This window comes from Capsicum annuum, chromosome 10 (assembly GCF_002878395.1).
Source record: "Capsicum annuum cultivar UCD-10X-F1 chromosome 10, UCD10Xv1.1, whole genome shotgun sequence".
Taxonomy (NCBI): domain Eukaryota; kingdom Viridiplantae; phylum Streptophyta; class Magnoliopsida; order Solanales; family Solanaceae; genus Capsicum; species Capsicum annuum.
The window spans coordinates 212,606,662-212,633,566 of NC_061120.1; the positions used below are offsets into that span (position 1 = coordinate 212,606,662).

Here is a 26,905-nt window from a genome sequence, read left to right on the forward strand (position 1 = left end):
ACGGGTTAATTATATGTTGCATCAGATAAAATATCTGGTGCAACATATTAGTGATCTGTTTTTATTATTTCCAACAATTTACTCATCCATTGCAATAGGTTGGTTATATGTTGAAACAGATAACGTACCTGGTGCAACAAATGTGTGGTCTGTTGGAACTGTTATTTTACTGTTGTCCATGTTAGATTTACTGTTATCCTTTTTTAATGATGCATTAATCAATTATAATCTATTTTATGTTCCTATTAATTTAAGATAATATGGCTCCCAAAAGAAAGAAACTGAATCAAGTCCAAGTAAAGAAACAAGTGCAGCAGCTCGGCTACATCCACCACTCTATAAGATTACTTTACAAGCGTTATCACAATCAAGAGCAGAAGATAATGAACACGGGGAGGAGGAATGTCTCAAAAGAGATAATCCAAATGCTAATAGCCCTTCCGTCGAAGAGTTGGTCAAAACCTTCAGCATTGATTGTTATCCTGTGAGAATGCAATGCGATAGTGCCACAGATTTAACGGGTGATTTCGTGGTTAAGTCAGGCATAGAAAAATCTTTCAACGCCTTAAAAAAATACTTCAAGAACAAAAATTGGATGCTTATTTCAGGGAAAGCTGCTTTGGGCAATATCTTGATTTGCGGGAGGACAACAATGTTCGTTTCCAAATAAAAATGGTATATGATCTTCTCAAGCATAGGTTTATGTATGAAAATAAAGACAAGATGGATGAGGTGTGGATAAATTACTATGGCATGCCTGTTTGTTTTGGTTGGAAGGAGTTTGCCACAGTTACGGGACTAAAATGTTATCCTTCTTCTCTTTTTCAAGTTATACCTACTCTGACCCAAAAAAAAATACCACGCACACCCAAAAAAGGTAAAGGCAAGTTGAGTGATTGTGAGGACCTGGTGTCCATTGTTGGTCCAAGCTTCAAAAACAAAAATTTTATAGAAGCGTTGAAAGGTAAAGGACTCTCAAAGAAGAACAAGCAATCATTGTGCTTGGTTTGATTTGTACATAATATTCTTTGGGCTAGAGACATTAACAACAACATAAGCCCCAGTTTAATAAATCTCTTCGAGGATCTTAACGCATTTAACAGCTATCCTAGGGGTTAAGAAAGCTTCAAAATGATTGTCCAATATTTGTTGACTTTGTTAACGCCAAAGACAGTCAACTTATATGGCTTTCCATGGGCCTTCATGGTAAATATTTCTTTTATCATGATATGACTTATCATTTTTTAATTCAATAATGCTTTTGATTTATTGACATTATGTTATAGGCTTGGGCATTTGAAACCATTCACTATTTAAGACAACAAGTGAACTACCAAAAAGAAGTTTCATGTCCTAGAATCCTGAGATGGTTGTCGGCAAAAACAGATAAAAATATAAAATTTCTTGATCTTTTCAACCCCTCGAAGGAAGCAGTAAGTTCAATTCTAATCAAGTTTTTGTTTTAATTAATGATTATTTTAAATGATTTCATCATCATTCTAATATATGTACTTATTATTTTAGATTATCCATCTATGGCTTGTTCCGACCAACCGAGAGTTGAAGATGCCATTTTTTCTTACTTTACGGTCTGTGCAAACTTTATCGGACCTTAAGTTCGTTGATGAAAAAAATAGAATTGTTTGGAGCAACAACCATCAGAAGAAAAATAATTTTGAAGGGTGGGCTTATTGCTATTGATGATGGTAGTGGTAGTGGTGCTGCTGTTGGGGCTAATGATGCTCCTTTTATAGTTTTTGAAATAAAAAGTCATTATGATTATGATCATACTGGTTTACAGATTTTTCCACATCTAGCAAATTTTCTGCATGTAAATGTTAAGACTGCAAGGCGAAATACGTGGAGTGATTAATGTTATTAATGCACTAACTGCTTCTGTAAAGAAAATAGCATCTAAGAGGGGTGTCATTCCATCAACGAGGATTTCATATCCATACACTCCACTAGAGATCAAGGCGTCTAAGAGGAGAAGTAAAGTTACTTCCAAGGCATCATCAAGCATAAAAAAAAAGTAAAATTGCAATGCCTGTCTTTGTCTTGCACCGTTGTTCAATGTGCAAGGGCCACAGGAGAGCAGCATTAGCCAAAGAAAGTGAATGTACATTATCTGTTCCAACAAACAAATAGGCACATATCTATTTCAACAGCTGATACATCTACTGAAAATTATCAAACAGATATATACATCTGTTGCAACTGTTGTCTAACCTGTTGCATCAAATTCGTTATTTGTTGTAAAAGATGAGTCTTATGTTGTAACAGATGGGTCATCTATTCAAAATTATCATACTGCTCTAATTTATCTGTTCAAATTCATGCCAACAGAAGATCCATCTATTGCAACATAAGGATCATTTGTTGCAATAGATGGACAATCTATTGTATACCTGTAATTAGCATTGACAATTTCTAGCTTTCCAGGTGAATATCACAGTAGAAGCCACTACTGAAGAGCATAATATCACAGTTGATAATCCATCAACTACTTCCAAAGAAGAAGAAAAAGTGGAGCCTGTCAATTCGGAAGAATAGAAGAATTACCCGTTTGAAGGGTTCAACATCTCGAACGAGGCTCCAAAAAAACTAACATAGTTGATCAACGACTATTCAGAATGGATTGCCGATGGGCTGTTAAAGAATCATGTCGGTAGGTACATAAATCAATTTTTAAAAATATTGGTTTATACGATTCTTGTTGTAAGAACGTCACATTAACACATATAAATCATCATGTAGAAAACAAAATAACAAACGCTACAAAATGAATGAATCGAGTCTTGGTTTTGATGTCTTCGACTTTGTTTTTGCACATCCCGGAATAAAGAATTGATTCTATTTGATGTTACAGCCCCAAACTTGCTGGAATAATGAAGTTTAAATGCCAAACATATTACTATTAATTAATACTTTATTTAATTGCATCTGTGTATTAACTTTTTTGTCACGTAATCCGAAATGTTTGATAATATGCACAGTACATCAATGTCATTTTTTACTACCTCCGAAAGAAGGCCAAGTTACAAATACAAGAACAATACAGATACACGACAGGCAATTGTTTGTACAAAGTTTACATCAATAATGCCTACGATAGGAATTGTCAACAACAATCGGAAGTTTAAAAAAATAAGGAATGATTAATCAACATCATCAAAGGTTTTAACATTCCGACTGTCTTACCTTGGCATTTGGTCAATGAAGCGTACATCCCAATCAATTATGGTGATGAATTCCATTGGCTATTAGCTGTCGTCATTCTAAAAGAGAGGCGCATTCGAGATTATGACTCGATGTCACGAAGGATACATTCCGAGAGGTCGTTTGAGATACAAAAGTTGGCCAAAATATTGCCTACTTACCTTGATATGAGTGGCTTTTTGGACCAAAAGGTCCGTACTGATTGGTCGACGATAGAAGCATACCGGGATAAAATGGGTAATTCATTTGATGTACAATATGTTGAAGGAATTGCTCAACAAACTATTGGTAGCCTGTAAGTAAGTTTAAGTGTCAGGATTTAGTTTTATTTCACAAATTTCACAATGCTTGCATGAACGGCAAGATATGAATTATCTATTTTTCTAAAACGCAGGGATTGCGGTCTTTTTGTTATCGCGTACGCCGAGTATTTGAGCGATGAATTACAATTACCAAATGATGGACTTGATACCAGATTACTCCATAAAAGATATGTTGCTCTTTTATGAAAATATGAAGAAGCGAAAGATCAGAAGCCGTACGCAAGAGACATTAAAGATCCACGAGGATCAAAGCCAAATTTCACAGCACCGAATAAAGAACAACTTGTCCATATTGAATGGATCTTTATAGCTTGAGTCCGTCAATGTAATAATCCATCCTCTTTGGTTTAACTTGTTGATTTATTTGTAGAGTAGATCATTTGTACCCATAATAATTTTTTTACTTTTCATTTAATTGTTGAGTTATTTCATGTAATTTTCGAAGGCTTCAACTTATTTTATGTTGTTTATGAATATAATTTAATCCTGAGTTTTGAACATGTTAATTAAAATAGAATACTAGATTCAAATATCGCAACAGATAATACATCTTCTGCAACAGACGACATATCTTATCAAATAGATTTAGACATATGGTGCAACATAAGATGCAACACGTAGGTCATCTGCTGAAAATTATATAACAGGAATTCCTACTTTCTTGATTTTTTCCAACAAATTACCTATCAGTTGCAATAGATAGATTATATGTTGCAACAAAGTAGATATTTGTTGCGACAGACGGGGATCATCTGCATAATGCAACAGATGACCAACCTATTCCAACAAATAATCAATCTGTCACAACAGGTGTTATTTTTGTAACAACATAGATAAAATCTGTTGCATTATAAAAATACAACTTGGCCAGAGATAAAAATTATTGCAACTACATGTAAAGTGAAGTGGCTTGAAATGAAAAATTATTATCATGTTTGTCTTTGTACATATTCTTCTTTATACACAGGATCTAACCATTTAGTTAGGTTATTTGCTGAAAATTATATAATAAGTCTTCCTACTTTGTTGATTTGTTCCAACAGATTATTTATTGGTTGCAACAGATAGATTATATGTTGCAACAGATTGGATATCTGTTGCGACAGATAGACGGGGAACATCTGCATAATGCAACAGATAACCAACCTATTCCAACAGATAATCAATCCATCACAACAGGTATTATATCTGTTATAGTATATATAAAATCTGTTGCATTATAAAAATTCAACTTGGTCATACATAAAAATTATTGCCACTACATGTAAAGTGCAGTGGCTTGAAATAAAAAATTATTATCGTGTTCATCTTCATCTTTGTACATATTCTTCTTTATAAATGGGCTCCAACCATTTCGTTAGTACACCATAAGCCCAGACCCATTGTATCTTTCCCACAACGACGTCGCACATACCAATCATTTCTGTGTCGGTCAACAAATACTCGATGTATGCAAGCGAGTATAGCTCGCATGCTACACCGGCTTTATTTTTTGAGAGTTGGATGTTCTTATTTTGACCTTCAAAATCTCATGATTCTGTCGTCAAGACTTCAGTCAGCAAATGATTCATCAGCTTACTCTGTGTCAACAACTTAGTCAACAACATCAAGAGTGGCTGCATGTGGGCTAAAAACGTGTCCTCACTGAAGACAAGTAAGTTGCAGTCAAAAACCTTAATCTTTCCCTCGTAGAGTAGTATCTCAACAGCGAGGAAATGTTTGACTTCCACATTCATGACTGCAAAGATCCTCTTTGCCTTGGTCCAGCTCTTGTCGTGTGGATATGGCCCCTTCCCTCTAACATATTTAATTATTTATTCATCCCATTAGAACTTAGAAACTAACTTATCAAATCTCGAGCCACCGAAATCAGCTAACTTATGGATATCAGCGTACCTATCATTAAAATTATTGTAGAAACCGAGGTTCATTATCCTATCGGCAACATCATAAGCATTCGGGTACTCTAATTGTCTGCCCCTTATGGGGCAGAGAATTTCATCAACATACTGTGGTGTAAGAAGACAATTTATAAATATGTTAATAATTGTAAAGAATAAAAATACAGTGGAAAGAATCCGATGCAGAGGATTCTCTGAATCAATTCATAGATTACCTAGCCAATGTAACTTATGCAACAGATATGTATTATGTTGCAATAAAATACCAAGTTGTTGTAACAGATTACATATCTGCTGCGTAGATTCTTCGTCATAGAGTATATTGGAAGGCTCAGTTAGCAAAAGTAAACTTACATTGTCCTCATACCACACACGCATTTGTCATACTCGTGAAGTCTTTGGCAGCAAATGAATACATGGTGTATTCTTTTTGAACCTTCGCCTTGCCATTTATAATTTTTTGCAATTCTTTCTTCTCCTCCTTACCAAGCGCTGAGAATATGTCCACCTTCTTCAGCAGCCACTGAACTTCAATAACTCTTGGAGCGGGAGGAGTTGCAATTTTTGTTATTTTTAGAACAGAGAGATTTGTCTAATTTTTCTTCTCTTCCTCCTAATAGCCATTATAGGAGTGCATGGCTCCCTCACCTCATTGGATGGTATGACATTCCTTCTGGATTTCAACTCCTCGGCAGCTTCAGTAATAGCCTCTAGCTTTTTAAGGAGTTTATCCTCTCTGTCCTTGCATACTTTGCATTTGAATAAGAATATGAGGGTAAGAAAGGGGTGAGATGGACTATTGTAAGGATGGAAGGAACTGATGTAGGGGTGAGAGGGACCTGTGCAAGGGGTGTTTTCAAAAGTATTTATTTTTTTTAGCACCAACATGCTCATAAACACGACTGGCAGCAGCAGCATCAGGATGGCTGCCACTATCATAAATAACTCCACCAACAACACCCCCAGAAGAAGTACCCGGATCTGTTGCAGTTTGAGGTAGGTCGTGAAGAGCTTCAATATTAGGTTGACCTTGCCTAACCGCTCTTCTTATAGATGTTTCTCCATCAAATTCCTTCTTTATTAACTCCATCGTTGGGTCTTCTTTTGTATCAGCAAGACCCAGAGTAAGAAAAGAAATCATCCCCAGCTCATCAACGGTAGGCACAATCCAAGGATGCACAACCTATAAAAAAAAGACAAGAGACATTTAAATAATATAATAATAATTTGCATTTAGTTGGGTTACATGGATGTTAACACAGCCAACTTATGCAACAGACGATCTAGCTGTTGCATCAGCTGATTTGTATGTCGCAATAGATTGACAATAGTTGCATCAGATTACACATTTGTTACATAATTTACATCAGATGGGTAATCTGTTGAGTAGGTTTCAGAGAACCAGAGCAACAGATGGTTAATCTATTACGAAATATGGATCATCTATCGTAACAGATTACCTATCTATTTTATCAGTTACAGTTGATGGGTGATCTATTACAATAGACGACTCATCTATCACAACAGATAGAATATTTGTTTCAATATCTTTCTTTAAGAAAAATTATTTTAGTTGAAAGAAGACATACTGCATCATCTGGAGGGTTAAATAGATCAGTCTCCTGTACCTTAATATTTATTTTGCTGCCCTTTGCAGTCGCCAACCACCTAAGGATTCTTGGATGAGAAACCTCATCCGGATAATTCCTGAACTGCTTTTGGAGGGGAGGAATGAATTCGCATGCCCAAGCCTAAAAATGTAAACATGAAGCAAGCAAAAAAAAGTCATAATAAGTATATTCAATATAAATTAATGGATGAGTAAAAATATTATCATGAAAGTCCAGGGCAAGCCATATAATGTGATTGTCCCTGTAGATAGCTTTGTCAGTAAATATTGAACAGTCAAGTAGTAGTTGTCATATCCCTAAGGATAGTCGTTAAATTTGTCAAAATCATCAGCAAGCGCCAACAAATCATCTTTTATGACTTTCCTGACGTCTCTTGCCAATAAAATAATAAACCAAACTAAACACAATTTCTCCCTGCAGTGCTTTGGTATGCCTTTATCCTTGAGATCTGCCATCAAATTCTCCGTTTTGTAGCTACTACGTCCAACAATTCCCAACAACCCATCTTTTTTTCCCCTACGTTTGTTGGTCCCTTTGTGGGGTATTTTCTTGATGAGAGGTTCTTCTGGATGATTGCATCTCAAGCCCATCACTATGGGAAACTCTTTCAACCCAAAACTAATCGGCATGCCATAGTAGTTGATTCAGATTTCATCTATCTTTTTTCTCCCTCCTTCAGATCTTTATCATCCCCAACATACTTGATTCTGCGCTTGAGAAATCCATATACCATGCTCATTGGGAAACGGAGAATGCAGTCCTCAGGCAGCTCAAGAAAGTATGCAAAGAAGCTCTTTTTAAAAAGTCCGTCTATGTTTTCATTCTTCATATTTCTCCTTCATTCATTAAAATGTTTCTCCAATTGACATTTAAGTACAAGATCACCACTTACTTTGTCAGGGCTATCCATCGGCATCGCAACTCGAAACCTATCGATACTAATGGTTTTAACAGAATCATGCTGGGATTTCGATATTATTTCACGTTCCATTGGTGACGATTTATCGCTTTCCTTGACTTCATTTTTCCTCGATTGAGATTGTTCAAGAAGTTCCTCCAAATCTATCTGTACTCTAGCTATTTTTGTTGGGTGGTCAGAAGTTGATCCACTTTCAGTTTCTTTTCTTTTGGGAGACATCTTTTAACTACAAAAAATAGAAAAATAAAAAATACATTGCATTTGATGACCGCATAATTTAAAAAAAAAAAAGGTAAGACAAATTTCAATAAATTATTCTACGCCACATTATAAAAAAGAATACTCCAACGGATAAGCCATCAGTTGGAACATATGGGGAATCTATTTGAAGACCAATTTAATATCTCCCAACAGATATCCCATCTTTTCCAACAGATGGACCACCAACACCACAACCAATGCTACCACCAAGACCACCACCAATGCCATAAATACCAACACCACGACCACCGATACTGCCACCAAAAACACAAAAACCAACACCAACAACAACATCCACCAACAACACCACAAACACCATCAAACAATACCATGATAATCAATAAAACACTGAGATAAAAACTAGAGTTTTCTCGGGTGCTTCCTACATTTTAGCATTAAAACACAAAATTGTTAACCTATTCTCGAAGATAATACAACTAAAAGTCTTTTTTCCATCATTAACTAAAAAGCCCTAATTTTTAGAATCAAGAACAAATGTAGAACTCTTCTCGAACTCTATTACCTGCGAAGACAAAGAAAATGATGGATACAAGCGAGAATGAAGTCGAAAATAACAACTATGTGGTCGAAAATGGGAAGAAAATCAATCTGTTTTAAGGGTTGATCAATATGTTGAGTAGTTGTTGTCTGTATTATTGAGATATAGAGAGAGAGAGAGGGGAGAGATAACTTGAGATCTGAAATGAGGAAAAGTTTTTTCTGCAAATGGATGATTTATATGGGTTGATTTGTAATTTTGGAAAAGAATGACAAGTTTTGAAATTGTTAATTTGGTCCGAATTGATCTTAATTAATTTTTAAAATTTCAAAAGATGTACTAGTTTTTAAAACATTAAGTTAATGAGAGCTCATTTCAACTCAGAGTGATCGATCGATGACCTGAGTGGGGATGAACGCATTACCAACAACATGCAATTGCAATGGCTCAATTGAAGTTGTAGTTGACCCTATGAGATCATTCATTCATCCCTAGTTCCACCTATATCAATTTAGGTACTATTAATCTTAACACTAAGTTATTAAGAGCCCATTCAAGTCAGAGTGATCGATCGACTACCTGGGTCGAGATGAACACAATACCATCGCCATGCCATTGGAAAGACTCAATTGAATTTATAGTTGACTTTATGAGCTTATTTATTCATCCTTAGTTTCACCTAAATCAATTACAATAAAATCTATTGGAACAAATGACTGAGCTAGTGGAAATTTCTAACAGATATTCACATCCGTAGCAACAAATGACATATCGAATTTAATTATCAAATAGATATTTAAATTTATTGTGATAGATGACTGAGCTATTTGAAATTTTCAAACAGATATTCGTATCTATTGTAACATATGATATATCTGATTTAATTATCAAATGAACATTTGCATCTGTCGTCACAGATGACTGAGTTGTTAGGATATTTAAACAGATATTAATATCTGTTGTAACAGTTAACATATTTAATTATCAAATGGAAAGAGATTTTTAAATAGATATTTATATTTGTTGTAACAGATAATTGTGTTGTTGGGTTTTTTAAACAAATATTGCTATTTGTTGCAATAGATGACATATTTGTTTGAAAATCTTTTTTTTCTTTCAATTTTAAAGCAAGCTTCTGTCCAAGTAGATAAATTAGTAAGTACTACAAAACGCAGTAAAAAATGAAGAATTTCTTTTTCTTGGATAACTCAAAAATATGTTCATTGAGTAGTCTTATCTTGTCTTTTCAATGTCACTAGTCTTCATCGTGCCCCTCAAATTATTAATGAATATTAATTATATTAATTAATGAACATTGAAACCCACCTCTACGTACATCATACATCTAGAATTATTTCATCTCTCCTCTTTAGCTTAGGGTTATCACAGCCTTTTTTCTCTCTTTCCTCTTTTCTCTTTTCTTTCTCATAAAGATCCTTTCGGATCTAAATCGATCCATATATTTCCTCGACTAAAATTATTGTTTGAATCCCCTTTTGACGTTAAGGTATGGTTCACTATTGCTCTTTCATTCTCGTCTTCTTCTTTGTAATTTATCTACATCTATTTTTTATTTAATTATCATTTACCTATATTATATTTATTTAAAAACTTTGAAGGAACTTTTAAGTGTTGAATAAGTAAATCGAGAATTTTTATTACAATATGCAAAAAAAGTATTTTGTTAGGAGAAGTTTAAAAGTCTTGTTGACAGTATCATTTCTTTGTATGTATTTTGTTTGTTTCTTTATTGTTTATGCTATTATTTATGTTGGTGGTGGGGTTTGCGTTTTTGGAAGTTGTGGTGTGGAGTTGTTGATGGTATTGGAACAAAGAATGTTGCTTATTTGTGTTTGATGATGTTGGAACAAAGAATGTTGCTTACTTGTGTTTGATGATGTTGGAACAAATGTTGTTGTTTCTTTGTTGTTGATGTTTTTTATTTGTTATTTCATTGTAGTTTATGTTGTTGATGTTGCAATAGAAGAAGCAACTGTTGGAACAAATCAAACCACCAGCAAGGCTAGTTTGATGTAATCCAACAGACTCCAAATTAATTGCAACAGACTCCACATCTGTTGCATCAGAATTCACATCTGATGAATAGATAAATAATGTTCTTTCTGTAACATCAATTTTTTTCTCTTCTTTGTAGATATAAGGAACAGACAGTTAATCAACTTTTGCCCGACCATCACAAGAGGCTGCAGTAAAGATGGGTTCGGAGGAATAAGTTTTATGTAGATAGAACCACTCATATGTGAGAGGTATGTATTACTGATAATGTTATCATGGAAACACACATTAAGTACACAAATTTTTTGAATGTTGTTTTTACCGATTAGTCATAGATTATTCAAACAAGATATCTGCAATTTTACAGTTAAGTTTGGATGGTCCAAACTGATAAGGCTGAGGGACTATGAATATAGTTCTGATACCCTGTTAAGATTTAATGTCGGTTATTACTCAGGTTTATTTGTCAAGCATTGTTAAGTTATCTAGTATGTGTGTCATTGTAAAGAGATTCAATAGCGATTGGACTAACTTTTAGGGTGCATTAGACTCTAAGAAGGTCTTTGAAGCCTAGCTCTACATCTAACGAGAATGAAAAACCAATATAGTTATTGCCCTAGCCCAAATTTATATGGCTGGGTTACTCGGGGTGATGATTATGCACTAGTAGGTGCGGTAGTAGAATGCCTTTGAGGGAAAATGGGTGGTTGATGAAAGACTATATCATCTAAGAGATAATTAAAGAGGATACATAGGGTAGAAAGTAACTTCTAGTGATTTTGACTAATGAAATTATCTTAAAATATGAGAAATCTGTATCAAATGCAAATATAAAAGTGTATTCAGTAATGAAAAATTCGTCTATTGTCTCTCTAAGAGAAAAATAGTGCAGATGGTCACTTTTCTAGGGAGCTGCGACTAGGTAGCGTGGTTAGGATTATCACCTAGATAGAGAATAGCAGAAGACCAAGAAAGGAGCCTTAAGGGAATCGAGGGTTGAAATATTGTACAGTAAATCTAGAAAACTTTTGTCAACAGCAAATGCAGTTAAAGTAAGGAATCTAAGCGAAGGCGGCAAGTTCTAAATTTTAAATTGCATCCCATGCCTTCTTGTTTGTGGTTCTGATTAGGTCCACCGTTGTTGACCTGATAGAAATCACAAACGTGATTGAAAGAAAAATTGAGTATCATCACTTCGATAGAAATATGGTTATAATTGATTGTGTCTTATAGCCTTAGCAAGCTTTCGATATTTCTTGGTGAAGATCAGAGGCTTGCTCTAGTTTGTAAATTTTGATAATTTTCAAACTTGCCTCTAGCTTGCTGATTCTGTATTCAAGGTAGCTGTTGCCGTCTTCAAAGTTGGTCAAGATTTCCTGATCTATTGTGAGCTCGATCAGGAACACCACATTTCAATGTTGTGGCAGTTTAGACGGCTTCAAAACACTTTTTTCAAAAGCCTTAAAGGATACATGGAGGGTCGCGATGTTTGTTTTATGTAAAAAAGTGTTGATGCACACTGAATATATGGTCCTCGTAGCTGAACAACACACTTTTATCGAGCATTTCTCAATACAGTTTGATCAACCAATTTGATTAATTAATAAGCAAGGAGTTATGTAGTGTGTGATCTAAACCAACTCTACCAAACCTATCAAACGTTACGTAACTACAGGCTCATTATCCTATCAAAAAATTTGACAGAGTTAGTGTACAAATTAAATGAGCTAAATCTCTCAGCCTTTCTACTGATTGCTCTTCTCCAATTATAGATAACAAGATATCTGATATGCAAAAGTCTACACGATCGCCAGAAATACTTGTCAGGGCGACAGTCTTCAAATGGCATCATTAGTAATCTCTCAATATCAAGTGATATTGAGAGATTCCTAGTCATGTTTTCCCAAGACTTTTGCTACGACAAGAATTTCTGCTGATGACAAGATATTCGCCATGCAAAAGTCTACACCGTCAGTAGAAATTCTTGGCAAAGCGACAGTCTTCAGAAGACATTATTAATAATCTCTCAATATCAAGAAAGTCTTGTATGAAAGTCTTCAGAAGACATTCAAAAATAAGAAAGTTTTCAGCAATGATCAAATGTTGATTATCATCAACAACCTCACTAGATTCACTCCTCATACAAAAGAAATGGCAGAAATATTTTTATTTTCATTCGCATGTTATTTATTTAACAAACCAAACAAAGATGAATCAAATGATAGATTTAGTTCATCTTTGTTTGGTTTGTTAAATAAATACCATGTGAATGCAAATAAAAATATTTCTGCCTTTTCTTTTGTATGAGGAGTGAATCTGGTGAGGTTGATGATGTCGTAATTATGTGTAGTCATTGCTTAAAACTTTTTTATTTTTGATTGTCTTTTGAAGACTTTCGTACAAGACTTCCTTGATGTTGAGATATTACTAATAATACCTTCTGAAGACTTTTGCTCTATCAAGAAATTCCACTGACAGTGTAGACTTTCGCATGACAGATATCTTGTCATCAGCAGAAATTCTTGTCGTAGCGAACGTCTTGAGAAGGCATGACTAGGAATCTCTCAATATCAGTTGATATTGAGAGATTACTGATGATACCATCTGAATACTTGCGCCCTGGCAAGCATTTCTGACGACGGTGTAGACTTCTGCATAGCAGATATCTTTTCATCTATAATTGAAGAAGAGTGATTAGCAGAAAGCCTGGGAGATTTAGCTCATTTGATTTGTGCACTAACTCTATTAAATTTTATTTATAGGGTAATGAGGTTGTAGTTACGTAATGTTGGATAGGATTGGTAGAGTCGATTTAGATCATACACTACGTAACTCCTTGCTTATTAATTTATCAAATTGGTTGAGCAAGATGCATTGAGCAACGCTCGATAAAAGTGTGTTGTTCAACTGTTGGGACTACATCTTCAGTGTGCATCAACACATTTTGACCTAAAATAAACACAGCGACCCTCTATGTGTCCTTTAAGGCTTCTGAAGAAAGTGTTCTAAAGGCCTTCTTCAATGCCACAACTTTGAAGGTAGTGTTCCTGATCGAGCTCACAAGAGATCAGGAACTATATACCAGATTCAAAGACAGCAATGACCAGCTTGAATATAGAATATCAAGGCTGAGGCAAGCTTGAAAATTATAAAAATTCACAAACTAGAGCAAGCCTCTGATCTTTTCCAAGAAATGTTGAAAGCATGCTAAGGCTATAAAATGCAATCAATTATAACCATATTGCTATCGAAGTGATGATACTCAAATTACGTTTGTGGTTCTGATCAGGTCAAAAGCAGTGGACCTAATCGGAACCACAAACAAAAAGGCATGGGATGCAATTTAAGATTCAAAAATTGTCGCTTTCGCGTAGATTCCTTACTTTAACTACAGTTGCTATTGGCGGAAGTTTTCTAGATTTACTATACATCATTTCAACCCTTAATGCCCTCAAGGTTGCTTTCTTCATCTTCTGCTATTTTCTATCTAAGTAATAAGCCCGACCATGTTACCTAGTCGCAGCTCCCTAGCAAAGTGTCCATCTGCATTATTTTTCTTTCAGAAAGACAACAAACGAATTTACATAATCGGATACACTTTCATATTTGCACTTGATTCAGATTTCTCATGTTTTAAGATAACTCTATCGGCCAGATTTGTCAGAAGTTACTTTCTACCTATGTCTCATCTTTAATTAGCTCTGAGATGATATATTCTTTCATCAACTCCCCTTTCCCTCGCAAGCATTCTCCTCAGGCTCCTTCTGGCATATAATCATCTTCTCGATCAACCCTTCGATATAAATTTGGGCCAAGGGAATTTCTATTAGTTTTTCGTTCTTGTTTGATGCAGTGCGAGGCTTCGAAGATATTCTCAGAGTCTAATGTCCAATCGCTATTGGTTCTCTGCAATGATACCAAATATTGATCCCTTCTCAAAACTTGACACGCATAAATACGAGAAACAATCGTCAGTAATTCGTAACAGGGTATCTGCACCATCTTCATGAGGCCCTCAGCCTTATCTATTTGAACCCATCAAACTTAACTGTATAATGCAGGATCTTGTTTGAATAATCAATGCCTAATCGGTTAAAAACTGCATTCACAAAAATATTATACTTTGCATGTGTTGTCCCAGTGACCTTATCAGTAATAATTCTTAACTCACACACATATGATAGTGCATCCATCTGCACGCACGTTATTCTTCCTAGCCCATCTATGACTTAAATTGAATAAACAGATGATTAACAAGTTGCAACAGGCACCACATCTGTTGGAAAAGAAAACTAATATATCCATTTGTTGCAACAGATTGTCAATATGTTGTAAGTTATCTGACAGATGGAATATATTTTGCAACAGATTACTCATATGTTAGATTTATTTTAAGGCAATTTTCTTTTCTTTCCAAAATAAAATAATAAGATAAAATGTTGTATTTAGATCCATTTTTTTCAATTTACATATTCGAAAAGTCACCAGTTTTATTTAATTAAGGGATATGAACAGTCGTGGCTTTTTGTTTGACCAACCCCTTCCAATTCAATCATTTATAAATAGGTCTTTCTTTACTCGTTCATTCTACTACACTTACAAATATGGTTGATCTAGATTCGTACAAGAAGATTCATATCGAGTCCTTGTAGGAACTTCAAAGGCAATTTGATGAACTCCAGCAGGGATTTGGCCCTGCTGCTGCCGGATGAAAATTGTCCGATTGAAAATACTAATAGTAATAATAATAATAGTAATGATAATAATAATAGTAGTAATAATAATTAGGTTATATTTTTTTCCCTTTTAGCGTATGTATGTATTTTCCTCCTTTTGTATATCGGATCTACCTAAGGGATTCAAAAGTCTATGTTTTGTGGTCGACTTTGAATTTTTAATTCTTATTTAGTATTTAATTATCATTCTTGCTTATTCCTTATTCTCAACATGTCGACAAAGGTTAATCTGATGCGATAGACCGATCATATGTTTCAACAGGCGGTTATTAATAAAAAAAGGGTTATTGTTATTGAGAGGGTGAAAAGACATGACTTTCCGATTATTTAATATGAAAAAGGATTCGTAAATAAATAATAAAGAAATAAATGATAAACACAATTTATAACCGTAACAAAACGGTTATTTAATTTTAATAATTGATCGTGACTATTCGATATATTTGTTTTTAAATCTATTTTTTTAACTTATATAATAAAAGTCACCTAATTTGGATTAAAGATATGTTGATTATTAAAAAAGATAGTTTATATGTGCAACATATATATTATCTAATGCAACAGATTGTAGATTTATTGCAATAAATGGTATATCTATTGCAACTCAAAAAAATGGTTACTGAAAAGAACTTATCAAGTCACAACTTTCTACAGTAATCAAAAATGCATTAGTATTAATAAATGGAGGTGAACAGTCGCGCCTTTTTGTTTCTGAATCTGTTTTTTTAATTTATATAATAAAAAAATTACTAAATTTGGATTAAAGATAAAGATATGATGATTATTAAAAAGATATATGTTGCAAAAATATATTATTTGCTGCAACAGATCATAGATTTGTTGCAATAAATTTTATATCTATTGTCACAGATGGGTTATCTGATGCAATAGATATTTAATCTGTTGGCACAACTCAAAAAAAGGGTTACTGAAAAGAATTTTATCAAGTCACAACTTTCACAGTAATCAAAAAGTCGTCAGTATTAATAAATGGAGGTGAACAGTCGCGCCTTTTTGCCTAACTCATTCAAATTCAATCCTCTATAAATAGGTTCATCCTTACTCATTCATTTTACTACACATATCTATTCATTTCTTGCTCTTGTCTTTCATATTACACCTTCAACTACTTTCTCTTCAAGAACCTGATTGTTTTTCCCTGTCTCTGGTAATTTTTTTCTTGTTTTTTGTGTAAATATATGTTGTATTACTTTCGAACTCTTTTCTTTACTTTTGTTTTTGCGTTTTTAGTCAATTTATGTGTGTTCTAGATATGGACGATTCAGTAAGGGATGTCGCTATTTCACGAGACGACGTACGGGAACTGCAGAGGCAGTACATAATATACAGTAGGAGTTGGCCGTTGTCAGAGTAAGAATGTTGTGGGGGATCCGCAGGATAAGAAGGGCGTTGTTGTTGCCTGTCGAAGATGCGGCTGGCGATAATAATAATAATAATGAAGAATCTATTAATAATAATTAGATTATTTTGTTTCTTCTTTCTTTCTAAGTCTGTATATGTATTTTTATTTGTTTTAGTTTAATAAAAAAATTATGTTTGATCAACTTTGACTGTTTTAATTCATATTTAATTTCATTCTGTCTATTATCTTCTCAATAAACATGTCGATGATTGGACGTAAGGAGTAATTTTGAATTCAGTAGCAATAGCAAGATTTAAGATTTATCTGTTGGGTTTGTGGCAGGGGCTGATTTATGATGTTCCAAACAGATTACTCATATGTTGCAACAGATAACTAGTCTGTTTTAACAGATAACTCCCTCCGTCTCAAATTACCCTACCTATCCCAAATTGAGATGGCACATTGATTAAAAAAAATAACTAATAACATGCTTAGTTTACCATAATACCCCTATTAAATGATGTTTATATTTTAATTTGAAGAAAAAGTGATTAATGCAAAGGGTAAAATATGGAAAAAAATTTAATCTCTTCTTGATTAATAAAAAAAAGACAAGTAAAATGAGAAATCAAATTAGAAAATTTGGGATGGGTAATTTGAGACGGGGGGAGTATTTAATTTTCATTCTGTCTATTATACTCTCAACAAACATATCGACGATTGAACATAAGAAATAATTTTGAATCCAGTAGCAATAGCAAAATATTGGTTATCTGTTGGATTTGTGGCCAGGTTTAATTTGTGTTGTTCCAAACAAATTAATCAGTCTGATGCAACAGATAATCAAGTCTGATGCAATAGATAATCATTCTGATGCAACAGATAACTAGTCTGTTGCAACAAATATATCTTCTATTGCTACAGATTACTCATCTGATGCACCAGATGAGTGACCTGTTTAAATTGTGGGCATTTATGTTGGATTCATGATCAGCTTCTATCCATTGTTGGAAAAAACAGCAGTAACTTTGTAACTCAAATGACAAATTCGACTAAAAATCATAATTTGACTTACCAAGGTCTCCAATGAAGTAATATCAAAGTGAAAAGTGGTGATGTTCGAAACAAAATTTGACCTAATAAATTGGTAAAATAGCAACAGTAGCGGTAACAACAACAACAATGGTCAACAAGAAGAAGATGAAGATGATAATGAAGTAGAAGATGATGATAATGAAGCAGAAGATAATGAATAAAGCAGCAACAACAATAATGAACAACAATAATCGTGAAGAGAGAGAAAATAACAACAGATGAGAAGAGAGAGAAACATGCTTTTTTTTTCCTCCATATTCTGTTATATTAACTAACATTTGGATCAAAGTGAAAATTTAAAAACTTATGGATTATTTTCAAACTTCTTCAATTTTCTTAATCCATAATAAAATAATTGTCACCTCCACCTAATAATTAAGACTTGTGTCTCCTACAACTCATTTTAAAACTCTTTTGTCACCTGGAGCCCAAAGCCCCATCTTTCTATGTAACATCAGCATAAGCTTCTATGACAACTTCAATTTAGACTTTTGAACTTTTTCTTCACAATTTATATTTACACAAATGTAATTATATCGATATGACTAGTAATTAAAGCAAATCAATGATTACTCTAAAAATAGTCTGACAAATAACATCACTACCTCGTAAAAGATAACAAAAAGATTTGCACATATCTTACTCTTACAGAATTTACTTCTGAAATTACATTGAAATATAATATTGTTATAACTTATAATGAATAGCCTAATAAACCGTGTGATGCTATTTTACCCTTCAAGTAGAAATTAGACAAAAGGAAGAATGTTCCAAGCGTATTACATTACAATATAGATATTTTAAATACTACCATTTGACTCTTCTCTTAATATCCCTTTCACATTAATATCTTCTACTAATTAACCCTAGTATACAACTTATATACAATAACACAATATGAAGAAGATACTAAAAAGAATATGATTTGTTGACTAAAACTTAAGTCAATCACTATATCTTGATTGGAAATTTCTAAGAAACAACCTATTATTTCCTACTCCCTTGGCTCATCTTAATTGTCCATATTACTAAAAATAATTATACAATAATACTTATCCGGAATGAAAAATCAATTTTTAGATCCATTTGCGTCTATTTTACTTTTGGTATTAAATATTTTTTACTATCCAATTCATTTTTCAAGACTTTAAATTTATTATATTCAAATAGTTTATGATAAAATTACTCCTATAATTTATTATTTCGTAAAGTACATGTCGAATCAATAATCGACAAGTATTTTTGGATGGAGGAAATTTGGGAATCCCAAAAAACAAACCGCGTCTTCCAAACTCTCTTTAACAACATAAAATAACACGGCCTTTCGTACTATTCAATCCACTTTTGTTTACCAATTCCACTATTTCCATTCTACACAAATAAAATATATAACACATTAAGACATCTATATATATTCATCTCACTAACCAAAAAAAATATACTCCATCATTCTCAAAGGAACAAAGAAAAAAAAAATTATAAGTTGTACTTAATTTTGAGTTTGTTTGATATAAGGTATGCCTGAATCGAACTTGAACGGAGCCTATTATGGCCCGTCCATCCCGCCCCCTTCCAAATCTTATCATCGCCATGGACGGGGAAGCAGCTGCAACCCATGCAGCTGTCTCTTTGGTTGCCTATGCAATTGCATCTTTCAAATAATCTTCACTATTCTCATCGTCCTTGGAGTCATTGCGTTAGTCCTATGGCTTGTCCTACGTCCTAACAAGGTCAAATTCTACGTAACTGATGCTACGTTGACACAATTTGATTTGTCCACTGCCAACAACACCCTTTACTATGATCTTTCCCTCAATATGACTATAAGGAACCCTAATAAAAGAATCGGGATTTACTACGATTCGATTGAAGCTAGAGGTATGTATAAAGGTGAGAGATTTGCTAGTCAAAATTTGGAACCGTTTTATCAAGGTCACAAGAATACTAGCAGTTTGCATCCAGTGCTTAAAGGACAAAGTTTGGTTCTATTGGGGGATAGAGAGAAATCAAATTACAATAATGAGAAGAATTCTGGAGTTTATGATATTGAAATGAAGCTTTATATGCGTATAAGGCTAAAGATTGGTTGGATTAAAACACACAAAATTAAGCCCAAAATTGAATGTGACATCAAGGTTCCTTTGGAGTCCAATGGAAGATCATCTGCTAATTTTGAGGAAACTAGATGTCATCTTGATTGGTAGAATTTTTTTTCTATCATGGCATAATTTCTTGATCTACGTTTTACCATGGAGCTTTTTTGTGTACCTTTTTTTCTCTATTTTGTTTGGATTTACTATGTTCATTGGACAATGGTTGATATTCTTGACTAGGGGATTTCACTCCTTTTTGTTATTTGGATATATTTGTTTTGTTAATAAATAATGAGTTCCTTATATTTTAGCTGATTTTCTTTTATTATCATGAGGATATGTTAGTTTGTTTTGGTTGGAAATTGATTAAAGTGGATGAGGAAATGTATGCTAATTAAGAAGATACTAAATCCACATTGTTAATTGTTAGTAATTAAAATAGTTTGACATTTTCCTTTTAAATAGAGAATATTGAGTAAAGGTCAAGTTGCGCGCTATATGGTGAGTCAATGGTACAATATGATATAAAAAAATATTGGCCCCTCGAATTGATAATTTGTACAAGTTCATTATCTTGAAAAACAACCTGGTGATCCTTATAGATCATCGACTTGGTCCTATTTCGTTGTGGAAAAAAAAAAATGATCTTGGTGGTGGATGAATTGTCTTCGACCTTTGATCGTGTTTGCGCTATGGAATAAATGGAAGTCGGGTAACTTTTTTTACTTTCTTTGTTCGTTTTTACTTGACACTTTTTGACATGCCACACTCATTAAGAAAATAATTATTGATATGACTATATTACCATATTATTCCTATTAATTGATGTTTTGAGTAATATATTTTGAAAATGGTTTAGAAAATAAGCAATTATTGCTAAAGGTAAAATAGAAAAAAAATATTTTGCTTTTCTTAATATCTCAAAAATGATAACTAAAATGAAAAACTCAATTAGGAAAATAGTTACAAGTAAAAGCCAACGAGGAAAAATTCCTTTATTTTGACCAACTTGAATGGTATTGGGCTGGATTGAGTGTCATAGCACAGGTCCATTTCTCTGTTCAACCGGCCCAATTATACCAACATAGTATTAATTAGAGATAATTATCACCAACACATTATCAAGAACTGCTCAAAAAAATTGAATATTACTATAATATTTCTACTTTTCATTTCAATTTGTTTGTTTGATTTTGATTTGATACGAAATTTCATGAACTCCGTATAAGGATGCTAAGAGTAAGTTATAAGTGAACGAAAATGAATTGTGATATATAGTCAGATGAGGAGAAAATTATAATCAAAGTAATGGTAGTTATGCATTGATGTACAATGCATATAATCATTAATAAAATACGGTCAAGATTATCTAGTTACATTAATAAACTAAAACCGAGATCTTTTAAACTAAAAATTAGACAAATACACAATTTATGTTTCCCATATTACAAAAAAATCCCAACTTGCTAAATATATTACAAAAATCCCAACATATATATAGAATGTTATGTATATGTCGGTTATGTTATGTATGTTAATAGGGAGAGAGTATAAAGTAATTAAAAAAATGGGAGAGAGTGGATGCACTACCTATGATGGGCTAGCTTTTGTAAGTTAATTAGCTTAGATGCTGGGTGTTTTGGGGTTTTGAAAAATCTGATGAATTTTAATATCATGGTCGAAAATTCAACTACCGATGTATTGTTTGCTTTAGCTCGACTCATCTTCCTTCTCATTCCAATGTAAAATTTGCCTTAACTAAACTGTCAAGGTGTGGTATTATCGTTTTTGACCTAATTTTCTGAATCATTGAGATTGAATCATCTCAAAGTCTTGATCTTATGATTTTGTTGCAAAAAATAATAATATATAGTAGTTGAATTATAAACATGCTCTTGTAATATTTCCCTGTCATTCCAACTTTTGAGTTCATATGCCACTTGTCCTCCTTGGACTATTGAGACTTGATTTGATGTGTTTATGAAACCATGAAAACAACAAACATAAGAGCCAAAATTGCCAAATGGACCAACCATTGGAAGAATATAATTGAAGGGTCTATAGGTACAAATAAATACAAATAACTTTAATTATCAAATGGAAGATGAACATGTAGTATTAGGTCTATTTTAGTCGTATCTCTTTCTTACACGTAAAGAGCGTTACCCATTTTTGTCTTCTCCTTAAAGCACTATATAACTAACTATTTCACATATGTACAACGCACTCCATTCCAATTTGATCATAATTATCTCACTAAATAAATTGATTATAATTCTTCATGTTTCTATTTTGTAGTATTGCATAAAAGAACTTGGTCTTTCGAAAATATAGTTTTTCTAATTTTATAAAGCAAGTCTAAGATTTGCATACACTATTTTTTAAAAAATTTATATGTGCAATCTCATTAAATATATTACTCCCTTCGTTTCACAATAAGTGAATTGTTGGAGCAATTTTAGTATTTCAAATTAAGTGAATGGTTCACAATTCAAGGTAAATGTTGAAATTTTTTTTAAAATTTACCCTTCATTAAATGTGTATTGGGAGTGATGTATCATGTGTCTTTGCTTTTTTAAGAGGGTAAAAATGAAAAAAAAAATTGATAAATTTATGTCTTTACTTTTTTTGCTTAATATGTATTTTAAAATTTAATAATTAACTTATTGTGGAACGGAGGGAGTATTGTTATTATTGTTATAGGATCTCCTGTTCGGACAGACGAATTATAGAAAAGTTTCATGGAACCAACTTTTATCTAACCTTTTTCATTTTTGTCCAATGACCTAACGCCACATGTAAATCTTATCTCTTTGATAATCAATTTTCTTCTTTATAAATTAGTAAACATATGATATACACTTTCCCACTAGGAACTCTACCAACAATCCAGTAATAATTAACCCACCAACTAGTTAGCACTTTCATAAAGTATCAAAAGTATGACAATATATATATATATATATATATATATATATATATAAAAGTATGACAATATATGATATAGCTCCTGTTTAATTAAACTAATTAACTTCAGGTGCCTACGTCCTTTATTTGTTAGGGTTTTAAAGTATTCAAATTATCGATGTTAAAATCGAACTCATTCTTGAAACTAAAGTGATGGTGGGATCCTAATTTGGTAGTGGTTTTACACTTCCATATTCGTCTTTACTCCTCAGGATTTTTCTAATTTAATTTTTTTATTTTTACTTGTCATTTTTTATAAAATCAAGAAAAGATAAAAAGAAATTTCATGTTTTACCTTCAGCATTAGTTACTTATTTTTCAATTTATTTTTCAACATCTATTACTAAACATCAATTAATAAAAGTAATATGATAAAGTTACTTTTTCAATCATTGTCTTCTTCTTAACGAGTGAATCACGTTAAAAAGTGACAAAGTAAAAAGAAATGATAGAATATAACACACTAAACAAGTACGTAGCGGATTCAGAGAGTAACATGCAAATTCATGTAAACCTAATACTCGCATTTTGCACGTTAATCAATTACTATTACTCACTCTCTTTCGTTTGTTTATCCCTATTTAAAAATATTTATTTTAATTTAATATTCTATTTATGAAATCAAGATAATTTTACTATATTCATTCAATTCTACCCCTATAATTTAATAATTACATGACTATATGTATAATACTCAAATTTATATTTTTAAAATATAATTAATAAAATAAAAAATCAACAATTTTAAAATAAATTCATCCCATTCAAGAACCTTTACTCTAAAGTTTCATAATAAAAGGGGAATTCGATGCGTACTATAAAACTTCCGTTATGTGCATATCCAAAAAGAAAAAGTGACATAATGTGCATTGAAATTGTGGTAAAGATGAGAGAGACGTATGAAACAGGTCATAGTTTGGTAAAGTGCTTAAATCAGCTATAGCACATGGGTTGCCCCTTCTCTATATTCCTAGGCTAATCAAAACACAGCATGTGTTCCCATTTTACCTAACCCTCAATATATTAAAGCCATTTCTTTTGGTCTAAACCATTAAACAATTTAATTCAGAAAATGAAGTAGAGAAGAATATTTAAACCTCAAAGTAAATAAGAGTACCACAGCCAACTATACATACCATTGAGATGTCATGATTTTCAACTCAATTTAAACGATATGTGTAATAAATATGATGTAACACTTGCATACTACTCTTCTATTTGGAATGTATTTTTTTAACCAAAAAAGAAAAGAAAAAAAGTAGAGTTTACTTTTTAATAAAGAAAATGGCTAATCGAAGAACAAAGTAATCAATAAGAGTAAACCTCAAGTAATAAAAGTAAACCAAGAAAGCTCACATGATCCAATATTGATCAATCCCTAAAAACCTTGGCAAACGAAAATCCATTTCCTCCTTTATTCTTAAATTAAATAATAACCATTGAACAATTTAATTAAAAAGAAAAAGTATTGACAATTAGTACTCAATCTCCTTTATCATTTATATTCTTAGTCACTCTTAAGATTTTAAGCCTGAGTAACAAAAACTTATGTGTGCTTGAAAATTAGAGAAAAATGATATTGGTACAATAATAATAGTGGAGGAATGGTAAGTACTTCTTTATTTTTATTTAAACATTTCAAATTCGAGCTTCGAGTACAAAATCTACCTTTTATATAGGTAGTGAATCCGAACTAATAGAGCCCGGTGCCGGACACGCCGGGTGAAAAACAAAAGAAAAAAAGAGAGAGAGAGAAGAAGGAATTATTGTTATTTCTCTTTGATATACTAGTTGTAAGTTTCTCATAATAATTGATCAAATACAAAGATTATTCTTTAGCAGCAAAATGTACAGTTCATTCAACTTTAAAGGACCAAAAAGTAAGAGAAAAAAAGTGAATAGCATAAAAACAAAAAATAGAATAAAAGTTGGTCCAAAAAGTAATTAAAAGGAGAAATAAATACTTTTACTTCCAGTAGCAATAAAACTCCCCTGCTTCTTCGTCGTCCTCCATTGCACTAAAGTTCTCGTTATCAGACGCTCACATCACAGCTTCGAGCAATTTGATACTTAATAGCATTATTTCCAACAATAATTCCACCATCACCAGGTCGATTTCCAAACGGTACATAAGCAGTACATGTAACATGTAAATGATAATGCCCAGTTGTAATAGTTCCAACTCTCCATTTAACACGTCCATCAACTTTAAAATCAAGCCAAACACCTCCATTTTGCTGATCTGATTTCAAATCAGGTCCATTTAAAGGAGAAATTGGAACATTATTACTGAAAACAAATGGTGACCATATGTTAACATCTTTGTGACCTTGATAAACTGACGGAATTTGAGTATAGTACGTAATTTGCTGGTTATGATAATTTGCATAGGTCTTCATTTTATCGTAGTAAACCCCAACTTTGTCATTAGGGTTACGTGCAAATATAGTGATTTGTATTGATGTAGAGAAGATATTGGGAGCGGATACGTTGAAGTTGAAGATTGTTGCATCCTGAAGGATAAAACGAGGTTTTTTGGGTTGAAGGATTGCCCATACTAAGAGTATGGTTAGGAGGATAAGGAAGAGCAAGATGAGAAGTCCGGCACAGAGGCGCCTGGCGATTTTACGCTTCCGGTCCTTGTGGTGTGTGCATTCTTTCACTGACATGGTGCGTACTATTGGTTGTGATGAGAATGTTTGAGACTGTAATGGAAAAGGGAGTGAGTGGTTGTGGAGACTCTGTTATCTATATTGATATAGAGTGGGAGTATATAATAAAGTGAGCAAGTGTCACTTCTTAAAAGTAAATAAAATAAAATTGTTTGGTACACCTTCTGTTCGTTTTACTTATTATTGCGTCGTTTCTTGAGGTCCATAATTTTTTATTAATGTTTTAAAATATATTTTTGTATCATAATAATATGAGAACGATTGGAATTTATAATATTTTTATATAGTTTTTGATTATTTAAATTTATAATATGAAATTATATATTTTAAAATATTAATCAAAATTTATGTAAATTGATCTCAAAAAATAAAATAATAATAAATAAAGATGAACGAAGAGAATATTTAAATTTTAACAACTTGATTAATTTGAATTCATATTAGATAAGTATATTCGCGGAAGAAGTACTACCTCCTATCTAGAGATTCTTCATTCCTGCGACCACTCAAAATCACTTATTAAGGATAAAGATAGTGTAAAACCAGTAACAAGGATTCCATCCAAACTGTATTCGTTAGAAAATTTACTCTGCATACAAATTTGGTACATGTAATATTTGATGTACGTAGAATTTGGCGAAATGTTAAATCATAAGGATCTATTTAAATTGTTTTACAAATTAAACTCATAATCGTTTTATCACATCATATCTAACATTACGAAATTACGCCAAAACTTCATTTATATTACCTAAATTATTACACTTTACCTGAAATCGTCTCATAATTATATTCTCTCTCTCTCCTTTTCCAATTTCCCTGTTTAGTTTGTGAAATTGGATTGTTTATTTTTTCTAATTCTATTCGCTGAACTCTGAAAGGCATGGAAATAGTGTATGTTTGTGCCTGAAAGTATTTCACAACGGCTCTCTCCACCCCCAACGGCTCTCTCCCCCCCTCTCTCTCTCTCTCCCGACCCTCTCTCCATCCCCAGCTTACCGGCCTCCGGTTCCCGGCGCCGTCGCTGACCTTCGGCGCCGACCCGATCCGACCGCCGGCTCCGACCTACGGTCGCCGGCGCTGACCAGACCGCCGGCTACGACCTCCGGTCGCCGGCTCTCCCTCTCTCTCTCCCTACCCCTCTCCATCCCAAGTGCACCGGCCCCCGGCCCCCGGCGCCGTCGCTGAACGTCGGAGCCGACCAGATCCG

General features: G+C 33.1%; 2 protein-coding genes across 2 annotated transcripts; one reads left to right on the forward strand and one right to left on the reverse strand.

The window, feature by feature from the left end:
- Positions 1-19,308: 19,308 nt before the first annotated feature.
- On the forward strand, positions 19,309-20,359 carry LOC107843719 (NDR1/HIN1-like protein 3). Its single transcript, XM_047397317.1, has one exon. The coding sequence runs from the start codon at positions 19,481-19,483 to the stop codon at positions 20,165-20,167; it is 687 nt and encodes a 228-aa protein (XP_047253273.1). The 5' UTR covers positions 19,309-19,480; the 3' UTR covers positions 20,168-20,359.
- Positions 20,360-24,776: 4,417 nt separating this feature from the next.
- On the reverse strand, positions 24,777-25,711 carry LOC107843718 (NDR1/HIN1-like protein 1; the record flags this gene model as incomplete). The annotated part of the gene is given in 1 exon segment (XM_016688097.2): positions 24,777-25,711. A coding segment is annotated over 1 exon segment (636 nt). The 3' UTR covers positions 24,777-25,056.
- Positions 25,712-26,905: the final 1,194 nt, after the last annotated feature.